We start from the raw sequence: 12,757 nt of genomic DNA, 5'->3' as shown, positions 1-12,757 counted from the left end.
TTTCATTGGCTCTTCACTCAGCCCTGGAATATCTGGACAGAAAAGATGCACACATTAGGATGTTCTTTATTGACTACAGCTCAACATTTAATAATATCATCCCCACAAAACTAATCAATAAACTTCAAGACCTTGACTTCAATACCTCCTTGTGCAATTGGATCCTCAATTTCCTCACTTGCAGACTCCAGTCAGTTCGGAATGTCAACAACATCTCTTCCACAATCTCCATCAGCACAGGTGGACCACAAGGCTGTGTGCTTAGCTCTCCGCTGTGCTTGTTTTACACTTATGACTCTGTGGCTAAGCACAGCTCCAATGCCATATTCAAATTTGCTGGCGACACCACTGTCATAGACCAAATCAAAGGTGGTGACAAATCGGCATATAAAGAGATTGGAAATCTAGCTGAGTGGTGCCACAACAACAGCCTCTCACTCAGTGTCAGCAAGACCAAGGAACTGATTATTCACTTCAGGAGGAGGAAAAAACCAGAGGTCCATAAGCCAGTCCTCATCTGAGGATCAGTGGTGGAGAGGGTTAGCAACGTTAAATTCCTCGGTGTTATCATTTCAGAGAGCCCAGCACATAAATGCCATCACAAAGAAAGGACGGCAGTGTCTCCACTTCCTTAGGAGTTTGTGAAAATTCAGCATGAGATCGAAAACTTTGACAAACTTCTTCAGCTGTGTGGTGCAGAATTATATTGACTGGCTGCATCACAGCCTGATAGGGAAACACCAATGGCCTTGAAAAGAAGTTCTTACAAGAAGTAGTGGATATGGCCCAGGTAAATCCCTCCTCACAACTGAGCATATCTACAGTGTAAAGCATCCATCACCAGGGACCACCATCGCCCAGAACTTGTTCTCTTGTTACAGCACCATCAGGAAGGTGGTACAGAACCCTCAGGACTCTCATCACCAGCCTCAAGAACAGCTATTACTTGTCAACTATCGGGCTCTTGAATCGAAGGGGATAACCTCACTTGCCCTTCACTGAAATGTTCCCACAATCTATGGACTCACTTTCAAGGATATCAACTCATGTTCTCTATTTATTATTAATTGATTTTTTTTTTTGTAGATGCATGAAGTTTGTTGTCTTTTGCTCATTGGTTGAATGCCCAGTTGGTGTGGTCTTTCATTGACTCTATTATGGATTTATTGAGTATGCCCACACGAAAATGAATCTCAGGGTTGTATATGGTGACAAATATGTGCTTTGTGTTACGAACCCCGTAACTGGGTATCTTACCTGCAAAGATAGGAGTATCCGTTGAAGTCTGATGATACTATTTTTAAGTATTTATTAGTAAAAATACACAAAAATAATATCAATGCAAATATACAGATAATATAAGTCATCAATACTAAACCTAAAAGTGCAGGTATAATAATAATCAATAAGAAATAAGCTCTATCGTTGTCTAGGGGATAATGAATTGTCCGATGGAAATATAAAGTTCAATTCAGTTCATCCAGGCTGCGGTAGTTGTTGATCACTGTTGCAATTGTTAGAGAGAGAGAGAGTAACAGCTATTGACTTGCTGACTTTCCTTTTACGATCTTGATCCGTCGATGCATTGTTGTTGTGGCCATTCACGTATGACCCCTCCATCCTTTAACTAGACTGTTCCGTGGAGGACTCGTCACCCAGGCAAGGGTTGACACACACACACAAGCCCCCACCGGTCTCGTAGCGTCTCTCCTGGTGTATCTGAGGGGTGTTGCCCCGGACCCTACTTTTATCCCCACTCACGGGGTCTCAGGTGTCAATCAGGTTGGGATGATGCAACACATCAACCAGACCACTCTGGTTGCCCCCTGAGGGGTTTCAATGAATAGAACAGTACTCAATACACAATCCCTTCTCCAAGAGACAATAGCAGTAATCAGTGGTTCCGTTCTGCTTTTGTTAGGAGGAGACATTCCATCTTTGTATATCCCTGCGTTATCTCTCTCTCGTTACTAACATGAGCTGTTTATCTCTCTCATTTCCTTGGTTGATAAAATAATAGCGATTTTGCGATTCTCAAAAGGGGGGGGGTGACTTTGCACCCTTCTGCCCATCAGAGTTGCTCCTCATTCGTAACATTTGATAATAAACTTACTTTGAACTTTCAATATGGAAAAATGCGGTTAGCCAAAAAGGAGTTCAGAAAAAGGGAATTCACAACTTCTCAGGTAATTTTCTCTTCAGATTTTCCTTGTAATAAATAGAAACATTGTTTACTTTTGCTGCAGATAGATTAGAATGTGCTGCTTCTAGCCACAAACCTTGATGTGTATGCCTCAATTGGGAAATATTGTATAATTATAGAAACATGTCTCAGACTTTTACTGTTACATCATATAAAATATTTCTTTAGAATTTTGTAGAGCTGAAAGAGATGGTGTTATTTCTTTTACCATGACGGATTAACAATTTTAAAGATAGAAAGCCATGCTTGGTGTACAAAGTTCTCATGAGACATGTATCGACGTGCACAGTTAATATTTTTCAGACAGGTCTTAAAAATTAACAGTGTGGAAGATGTTTTGTAGGCAATAAAAGGTTACTACGTGAGGTTGGAGAAGATATGCATGGTTGACTTAATGTAATCAGATTATTATCCTACGGGTTTATCCAGTTTTATTTCCCTGCCAGAATGTTGTCACTAAGAGCAGAGTCAATAATAAATCTTCTATTTCACTGCACTGTCACCGATTAACTTGAAAAGCACCATGTGCACAGAGTGTACAGTTAAAGTGGCAGGACTGCAGGGGTGATGGCTGATTATCTATTTATGTTTTTTTTTAATTGCACAGGCTCAAGGCAACATTTTTTTCACTGGTCCAAAGGGAAACAGATGCAAGCCAGCTTCCATCTGTTGCTGGAGTGGATACAAAATGTAGGAATGGGTAACATTGCAGATGAATTTTTCTTCAAATTCAGTAGTGCTGTAAAGCTTCTGGCTATACCAGTGTCCAATCTTATGCAGGTAATGAAATTAATTAACATATTTACCATTTGCACCTCATTGTAATAGACCAGGGTGATAAGACCATAAGACAAAGGAGCAGAAGTTGGCCATTTGGCCCATTTAGTCTGCTCCGCCATTTTATCACGAGCTGATCCATTTTCCCATTTAGTCCCACTCCCTGGCCTTCTCACCATAACTTTTGATGCCCTGGCTGCTCAGATACCTATCAATCTCTGCCTTAAATGACTTGATCTCCACTGCCATCTATGGCAGCAAATTCCACAGATTCACCACTCCCTGGCTAAAAGAATTTCCTTCACATCTCTGTTCAGAATGGGCGCCCTTCAATCCTTAAAGTCATGCCCTCTCGTACTAGGCTTCCCCACCATGGGGAAACAACTTTGCCACATCCACTCTGTCCATGCCCTTCAACATTCGAAATGTTTCTATGAGGTCCCCCCTCATTCTTCTAAACTCCAAGGAGTACAGTCCAAGAGCGGTGATCTACAACAATTTAAGCTACTTTTTTAATAATATGAAAGTGTAGGTATCTGAACAACTAACTAAAAACTAAAATAAAAGACAATACAACCAAAGAAACAGAACCTATTACTTACAGCAGGCAAGTTCTATTGGTGTGATTGCATCTGGTGTATTCAGTGGGACCAAAGCAATAAAAGGTGTTTCCATTCCCCAAACTTTTGCAGCAGAGTAATATTTTATATAAAGAGGACTTTCTGTCACTAAGTTAAGTAAGGGGATGTATTCATATCGCAAACAAGAGAAAATCTGTAGATACTGAAAATCTGAGCAGCACCCACAAAATGCTGGAGGAACTCAGAAAACCAGGCAGCATCTAGGAAAAGAGTACAGTCAACATTTCAGACCGAAGCCCTTCAGCAGGATGTACTGGATGTATTCAATAAGTACATTTAATGTCAGAGAAATGTATACAATATAGATCCTAAAATTTTTTTTCTTCACAAACATTCATGAAAACAGAGGAGTGTCGTAAAGAATGAATAACAGTTAAAAGTTAGAACCCCCAAAGCCCCCCATTCCCCCCTCCCACGCATAAGCAGCAGTAAGGCAATGGCCCCCACCTCCCCCACCAGCAAAAAAGATCACTATTCACGTATAAACCTCTGCACTGTTAGTAATTAATAGGCTTTAGGAGCATTTAAGTCCAGTGTTGCATACCTGTAAAAATTGGTCTTGTTACAGTTGTTATCAGTTCTTGAAAATCTAATGAGTAAAGAGTTTTTTGATTTATCTAATAAATGTGAAAGCTTTCAAACTATAGGAAAATATGGCAATATTTGAGAAAACCACAATTTTTTTCCCTGAAGCAGAGATTTAATACATGTTCAAATTACAACAGGTTTAGACAGAGTAAATAGAGGGAAACGTTCTCATTAAGAGTGGTAAACGACAGGGCTTTAGAGTTATTGGCAAAACATCCAGACAATATATGAGAAAACTGTTTTACTTAAACAAGAGGATATACACCCCCCCCCCCATTGTCAAAAAGAGTCTGTACATATTCCCCGTGACCCTGTGGGTTTCCTCCAGGTATTCCAGTTTCCTCCCGCAGTCCAAAGACGTACCAGTTGGTAGGTTAATTGGTAATTGTAAATTGTTCTGTGATTAGGCTACGGTCAAATTGGGGATTGCTAGGCACCATGGCTCGAAGGGCCGGAATGGCCTATTCCGTGCTGTATCTCAATAAATAAATGAACATTTGGAATGGAACTTTGATGGTTGTATTTTCAATTGTGTGTTTCAAAAGGATAAATGTTTGAAAGCATTAATTTGCCACACTGTGAGGAACGAACAGGGTAATGGGAATTACTGGATTACTCTACAAAGAACTAGGAAAGAGTTGACGTGCCATAGTGTCTCCAGTGATAACTATCCTGTGATTCTAGGGAAAGAATCAGCATTTTCTTGCACTGAGGTACTAGTTATCCATGATTTAGTTTACACTTTTTGCTAAATATGGCCTAACTCTGAGACGTACATTCTGATACATCCAGGCCTCTAAAGATTTCCCCAAATGCAACTTATGGAATAAAAATAATAGTGATGCAAAGATGTCAGGAGATACTGTAATAATTACTATCAATATAGTAACTATTGTACTATCCACAACACACACGCTGTGTTCAACAACATTCTCTCTGTGTTGATTTGTACTTTGTCATATTTTGTTACAGTGTAACTGGAGTTGCATCAGGAGAGAATTCCCAGCCTTAAACCCATCCCAGCTTCTTCACATACTTACACACTACCATGCGGCAGCTGGAGTGGACCATATAGCAGCATGGCAGCCAAGTACTGAGGAGAGGGAAAAAATGTACAAAACAGGTAAGTTGTAGCAGTGAAGCAAAAATTGTGCTAATAAATTTTAAAATAAATATTTCAGTGATTTTTTTTAATAACAATAAAAATGGAAAATACCAAAATACTTGTCTTTGCCACCATTCAAGATTCTAGTTTGGTTCCATTGAAAGGAATGGATGTCTGCAAAGAAATTTTAAAGCCTATGAAACTAATACATTTATATTGTTTTTGGAAATCATAATGGTCCATAAATATATTAGCCATTGTTTGTTTAATGATGCAAGCAATCTGACAAGCTCTTTGTGAATTTAGTCTGCAGGCTGGATCATTTGTTTCCTAGGCAGCAAGTTTGCTGCACCGAGTATTCCAGTGGTTTTCCTAGCCAAGAATTGTCTGTCCTAAGTCTGCTAAACTGGGAGCATGTTTGGAATGTTGATCTTTTGCTCCCACTAGCCCATAAAAGTATGAAATAAAATGATGCTCGTTGAAGAATAAACTGAGATCATACAGTATTTGCAGGATTTTTGTATGTATACCTGATGCAAGCATATCTGCTTTTGATGTTTCAGTTATGATGCCTACTGTTTGCAAATGGGAAATATTTTGAGGTGGTGCTGGCACTTAACGAAATTGGCCAGGCCTAATTTCCACAATATAGGTAATCATCACCAGTCATAAGCCTGTAATCTTAGCATTCCAAGTTAAATGGTGGCATGATCTCATTACAAGGAGGAACAGGCTGATTTTCATTTTGTTCCCAGAGTCAGTTCAATGCTGTAAGATGCACTTTGTTAACACAATTAAAATGGATATTTTTTCACTGCTGATTATGTCCTTCTTCCTCCTCTCCGTGTCACTTTGTGTAGAAGAAAATCATTGTTAGTAATTATTTTCAGACTTACAGTATTGATTACTGATAAGTAACACTCTTTAAAATCATCTCAATCTGTTACGGGATTGCATCATGCTGTTCTGTAAAGGGAATTCCTGTTGATGTTCACTGTGTTGAAGTAGTTCACACCTCCATGAGTCCACATTCACTCAGGAGGAACATTCAGCTTTCCGTTATACTGGCTTTACCTAAACGTAATCCAGCCAGCTACCTGTGGCATTCCTGACTCTCAACACACAGTGAATGCAACAAATTTTTCCTGTGTCACTTCCAGTTCTTTTGCAAAACAACCTCATTCTGTGTCCTCAAATTCTTCTTCCATTACCATTTTTCATCAGCTAAGATGAGGCACACTGGTTCAGTCCCCATAAACCATCAGTGTAAGGCCACAGGAAGGTATTCAGGTGCACATACCTTCCACAAACTTCTATAGGTAGAACAAAAACAAATCCTGGCCAGGTTGTGATAATCATAATCTGAAAAATAAATGATATAAAGTTTAATTGTTTCTCTTCTTAATTTAATGAGCTTCCATATATTTTCTTCTCCACAGAGGATATTCTGTTGAGTTTTGATCAGTATCCTCCGCTGGTGCTGCCCACTAGTAATTTTAAGGTGGATATAGATGCAGAGACTGTAGATGACAACATATACAGACACCTGTTGTATATACGTCACTTTCTTTGGAGCCTGCGCACTAAATGCCAGTCAACCAACAGATGTGTTACAGCCAGTGAATTTCAGGTAATAAAGAAAATGTTACTAGCACTCCAAGCACAACTTTGTAACTTTCATCTACAAAAATTGTATAGCATGATGCAAACTGAGAAAATCTCAATGTTCTCTTGCACTTATACAAGTTTCCCAAATGCAAGGAGGATATCATGAGACTGAAAGAAGGCACAGGCTGGCTGAAGAGTTAGGCAAGAGACAGATGAAATTTAATGCAGAGAAAGGAGAAATAATACATAATAGAAATAATGTAATAAGAGACCAATCTCTTGCCTCAAATGCGCTCAGAGTAGAGAGATTGCTTCAGGAATTTGGTATCAGGCATACAAAATGATGTGAATGAGTCATAGATATCTTTGAGCTCAATGAATAATCAAGTTCAAGTTTATTGGCATTGCATGTATACCTCCAAGTGGAACAACATTCCTCCAGACCAAGGTGCACACCACATTACATATAACTCATACGCAACAGGGTATATTATCACAAATATATTGACAAATGATCAGGTGCATTTACAGCACAAGTTTAAAAAGTAAACAGTCCAGCATAATGCTACTGATGCTTCATACATGGTGAGAGCAAGGAGTTCAGTAGTCTCATGGCCTGGAGAAAGAAGCTGTTTCCCTTCTTAACAGTCCTTGTCCTAATGTTATAGCACCTCTTGCCTCAGGGTAGGGATCAAAGAGATGTTTGGACAAATGGGAGAGATCACTGATAATGCTAAGGGCCCCATGTACGCAGCACTCGGGGTAAGTGTCTCAGATAGGTGGAAATGAAACCCTGTTGATCCCCTCAGTAGTCCTCACAATTCTTTGTTGGGTCTTGTGGTCAGATGCTTTTCAATTCCCATACCAGATGGTGATACAGCAGGTCAGGACACTCTCAATGGTACTTCTGCAAAAATTGGTTAGAATGGGGGTGGGGGGCCTCGCTTGCCTCAATGATGCTCAATCGCTGACGTGGATCACGTTCTGCAATTTGATGATTGAGGTCAAAGTGATGCTGGTTCTGGAGAAGAAGCAATACAAGTTGAATATATTTTTTTAATCTTGTAAATAAGCTCTGTTCCAGCAAAGTGCCCGTTGAAAGTGAGATGCAGTGTTACACAGAGGATGTCATGGTTTTGGAACAGTAACATCCTTGTTTGATCCCAGTCTGTACTGGGCTTGGGTCAGTGTGAATCTGCCAGTGAGAATCACAGCATGCATGCCATCATGTAGTACACATAGATGGGAATGAATATCTGTCAAAAATGAACTTGTGTCTGTATCAATGCACATATTCACCACAGTATTTTTGAACAAGGAGGCCACTAGTGTTTTGTTGGTAGCTGCATCTGCAAGAATACAGACTATTTAAGATATCAGACTTCACATCAATACCCCCAAGTCTAGTGCATGGGTGATACTCCATCAGGATTGCCCTATACTTATGCCCTCTTGAACCTATGCAAAATGAGGATTTCCAGTAATTGCCTTCTCAAGAGGCTTACTCGCCAATGCAACATTACCTATTCACTGGTATTTAAAATACAATGGCATCTTCAAGACATTCTAAGGCTGGGTGGCTTTCACCAAAGCCATAACAAGACCTCCCACATTTTCTATCCATTAAACTCACAGCCATCCTGCCTTTTGTATTCTTTATTACCCCCTGCTTTCTCACATTGATATGACTTGGTCTCAAAGAGGACACCACCATAATTCCTACTATTTGGAATTTTCTGCTTGTGCCCCAGTCAAAACTGGATTATTTATCAGTGATCTTTCCAGGCACATGGCTGTTCAGCACATTTCCTCAAATATAGGATCCACACATCAAAGAGCTTTGATTTAATGTTGTCATTTGGCAACTCTAATCAAAACCCAATTACCACAATAGATGTCTTAAAGCTGCACTTAAACAGGCGATAATTCCAATTCTTGTACCTGGCTGCATATACCGAATGTGTTACTCAAGAAATAAGTAACCTGGATTAAAATCTCCATTTACAATCTCACCATATCCTCATAGAAGACCTCATCAGTGCTGCTATTAAACCTACAAGTATTTTTACCTTCATGCCCTACTACCAATATTAATTTCAATTTTTCACATATGGCCACCTGTCTCTGTTTTGTGCCATGTCCTAGGACCTTGAAAATATCATTTGCACTTGGCGTGGTCTCAGCTCCACCATCTGGAGGTTCTGGTCTGCTTTTCCCCATGCATAGTTACTGTCTTCTAGTTGTAAACTGTCCATACAGATTTGTAATCAAAATGATGGATAAGGAAAAATTTAATTACTTAAGAAAACAGAGTCATGCATAAAGCAGACTTAATGGAAACAATTTACACATTGAAAATCCATAACAATATAATTTTACTTTTTGCCTTTCACACTCATGGCTTAAATGTCTGGTCAGTTATCAATGTTTTATTTGTAAAATCAACTAAAAAAAACTAATGTTCTTCTTAATCTCTTTGGACTGGGGCTAACAACATGGTCTGTATTCTAGTGTTCCTTCAATCCACTTTGTATGTCTTACAGGCTGAATTTCCAGTTTACTACAACTGTCATGAACTCTCTTCAGGCAACCTGGCTACGCTTTCCAATCTCAAGATGCCTGATCAGCAATCAGGCCAAAACAATTACCTTAATAATAATTTTGATGCAGAAAAGGATGGAACAAGGTTGAGTACTTCCTGGGTCAGTGGTTCATATGGTGATTTTAACACCTGCTATAAGCACAACCTGAATCTGCAGACGACCCAGGAGAGGCAGAGGGCCCCAGGGAAGAGTATGCAGCCACTTGATCCTTCCTGTCTTTTAACTCCTCCAAATACTCCTCTGAACATCGACCTCGTGCAGACAAATGGAGATGGTAGACTTGCATCAAACTTCAGGAGAAACAGTATCTACAGAAGCAGAGCAAATGAGGGAGAAGGTAACCTTTGGGATACTCAGCAAAATCCAGTACTGTGGAGTGAACCAGTTTGGGAAATGGAAGTACTGAATATTCCTGTAAACTGGTTTGGACAAAGGTTTAGTTAAAATGAAAGAGGATACTCATGAAAATGCCATAAAATTTTTTTTTAAATATTGCATTGGCTTATAGGTTTCCAGATAGCATTTAAGAATAGAACAGGAAAGAGAAAATATGAAGATTTTGAAGTAGAATGCTAACATTATATTGCACAGAATGGACAGGCATCATACATTTAAATGCTCACCTGTGGCTTTTAACTGGAACTTCCCATCATTGAAGAAGTTGTGGGGAAAATCACAAAATGCTGGAGGAACTTGGCAGGTCAGGCAGCATCTATGGAAAAGAGTAAACAGTCGATGTTTTGGCATGAGACCCTTCATCAGTACTGGAGAAAAATATGAAGTCACAGTACGAAGTTGGGGGGAAGGGTGGAAGAAGTAGAGGGTAGTAAGTATTGGTGAAACTGGGAGAAGAGGGAGGGATGAAGTAAAAGTCGATTGGTGAAAGAGATAAAGGGCTGGAGAAGGGGGAATCTGATAGGAGAGGGTAGGCCAGGGAAGAAAGGGAAGAAGGAGGAGCACCACAGGGAGGTGATGGGTAGGTAAGGAGATAAGGTGAGAGAGCAAAATGGGAATGGTGAATGGGGGAGGGCAATTACAGGAAGTTTGAGAAATCAATATTTATGCCATCAGGTTGGAGGCTACCCAGATGGAATATAAGGTGATGCTGCTTCGACCCGAGCATGGCCTCATCAAGGCAGCAGAGGATGCCATGGACTGATATATGAGAATGGGAAGTAGAATTAAAATGGGGGGTCAACAGCAGATCCTGCTTTTTCTGGCGGACAGAGCATAGGTGCTCAGCAAAGCTATTTCCCAATTTACATCTCACTGATGTACAGGAAGCCACACTGGCAGCACCGGATACAGGAGCTGTTCCCGGTGTGGCCTCCTATACAAACACCAGAAGGGAGATCAGTGGGGAGGTAGTTGCTCCCCCACTTTACCATTCCCCTTTTCATTTCCCTCTCTCACCATTATCTCTCCTTACCTGCCCAACACCTCTCGCTGGTGCTCTTCCCCCTTCCCTTTACCCAATGATTCTTGGATGTTCTTGAAGAAGATTGCTGTTAGCTGCAATATAAATTTGTGCTTACTTTGGTGGATTCACTCAAGTCAATAGGAGGGAATTTAGGGTTGGTGTGAACATGGAAAGAGTGTACAAGAGTGTTTATTTGGTGCTTATGACCAGTGATAAATTTCTACTTAAGTTTAAAGCTACTGACAAAGTTAATTTATTAATGAATGTTTTTGATTTAAAATTTGGAATTCAGACCTCATGGTTTAGATTAGTTATGGAAATGATTATTCAAAATATATTTTCTACAGAGTCAAATGAAAATCTCTGCACAGTGGTTGTAAAAATAGAAATGGTTTGTATTCATTTCTTACACAAGATGAATACATGCATTCATTTTTTCAGGAAGAATTTCCGCAACATACGACCTACCAACTCCAACATCTTCCAGCCTTAGCTCTGGAGATGATGATCCATGTTACGTGTTTGCTGTGGAGTTGGATCGGGGACCTCTTGGTTTAGGAATGGGACTGATTGATGGACTGGTGAGTTAGATGAAATACACTTCCATCTGTAATAATGTCATAGTGTCTAAAGCATCAGCTAATGGCATTCTCATTTTGGAATCTGAAAGTTGTGAGTTCGAGTCACACTCTAGAAATCTGAACAGAAGTTTACACTCTGGGGCAGTACTGAGGAAGTGAGATCTTTGGACAAGACAAGACATTGTGTAAAGCCCATTGACTCTTTCAAATGAATTTAGAAGACTATAAAAGACTATCACCACAATCTTGCAGTTTGCAAATTGCATCTTCCCAATTTTATAGCTATTTACAGCTTCCTACATCACCATTGTAACTACATGTAAACTTCATTGACTATATTCAGTGATTTGGGATATCATGAAAGATATATGGAAAAAACATGATGTAACATAAAATCCTTAAAATACTCAGGTCAAATACATCTGTGGAGAGAGAAACAGTCGATGGTTTAGTTAATGATTTTTCACCAGAACTGGGGTAGTACATATCTACATAAATACATGTGTTTATTTATATTCACAAACATTCAATAAACAGTGGTGTAATGATCTATCAATTTGTACAGCAGATATTTGGAATATATTGAATTTTGACAGAAATTCTATCATCATTTATTTTATTTATTGAGATACAGCGCAAAAGAGGCCCTTCGAGCTATGCCACCCAGCAATCCCAGTTTAACCCTAGCCTAGGTAAATGATAATTTACCTACCAACTGGTACAACTTTGGACTGTGGGAGGAAACCAAGCACCTGGAGGAAACCCATGTGGTCACAGGGAGAACGTACCAACTCTTTGCAGATAGTGGCGGGAATTGAACCCGGGTCACTCATGCTAACCACTATGCTACTATGCCACCCCAGTTTTACCCAATCATTAAATGAACTTTGCTTATTATAGAAAACAAATTTTTGAAAAAAATCTTAAAAGCAAACCTCTGTTCTGAGTGATATCATATATGGTGTATTTTAAACTGGTATTTTCTACTTGTAGCATACAACCTTAAAATCCCCAGGGATTTATATCAGAACCCTTCTGCCTGACAGTCCAGCAGCTTCTGATGGGAGACTGGGGATTGGGGACAGAATCCTGGCAGTAAATGGAACCAGCTTAATTGGAGCAGATTATGACAGGTAATCATTAGAGACAGATCTATTTCTGTTCTCCAATATAAACCACCTCTGTCAATTTTTATGACCTAAAATTAAAGCAGGACCGGATTTGTGTTTTG

General features: G+C 39.6%; 1 protein-coding gene and 1 long non-coding RNA gene across 3 annotated transcripts in view; one reads left to right on the top strand and one right to left on the bottom strand.

Moving 5' to 3' along the window:
• Positions 1-12,757, top strand: part of radil (Ras association and DIL domains) — a 110,078-nt gene that overhangs the window by 92,135 nt on the left and 5,186 nt on the right. For both annotated transcript variants that reach the window (XM_059979495.1, XM_059979494.1), the window contains 6 exons: positions 2,811-2,983; positions 5,182-5,332; positions 6,754-6,944; positions 9,466-9,862; positions 11,387-11,526; positions 12,520-12,659. In XM_059979495.1, the coding sequence (XP_059835478.1) occupies positions 2,811-2,983; positions 5,182-5,332; positions 6,754-6,944; positions 9,466-9,862; positions 11,387-11,526; positions 12,520-12,659 (1,192 nt within the window). The remainder of the gene's footprint in view (positions 1-2,810; positions 2,984-5,181; positions 5,333-6,753; positions 6,945-9,465; positions 9,863-11,386; positions 11,527-12,519; positions 12,660-12,757) is intronic.
• On the bottom strand, positions 4,132-5,454 carry LOC132399277 (uncharacterized). The gene is made up of 3 exons (XR_009513928.1): positions 5,426-5,454; positions 5,250-5,302; positions 4,132-4,210 (listed from the first exon to the last, which is right to left on the bottom strand). It is a non-coding gene; the product is annotated as an uncharacterized LOC132399277 (long non-coding RNA).

The sequence above is a fragment of the Hypanus sabinus genome, chromosome 9, assembly GCF_030144855.1.
Source record: "Hypanus sabinus isolate sHypSab1 chromosome 9, sHypSab1.hap1, whole genome shotgun sequence".
Classification (NCBI taxonomy): Eukaryota; Metazoa; Chordata; class Chondrichthyes; order Myliobatiformes; family Dasyatidae; genus Hypanus; species Hypanus sabinus.
This window is presented reverse-complemented; position numbering and strand designations above follow the sequence as displayed.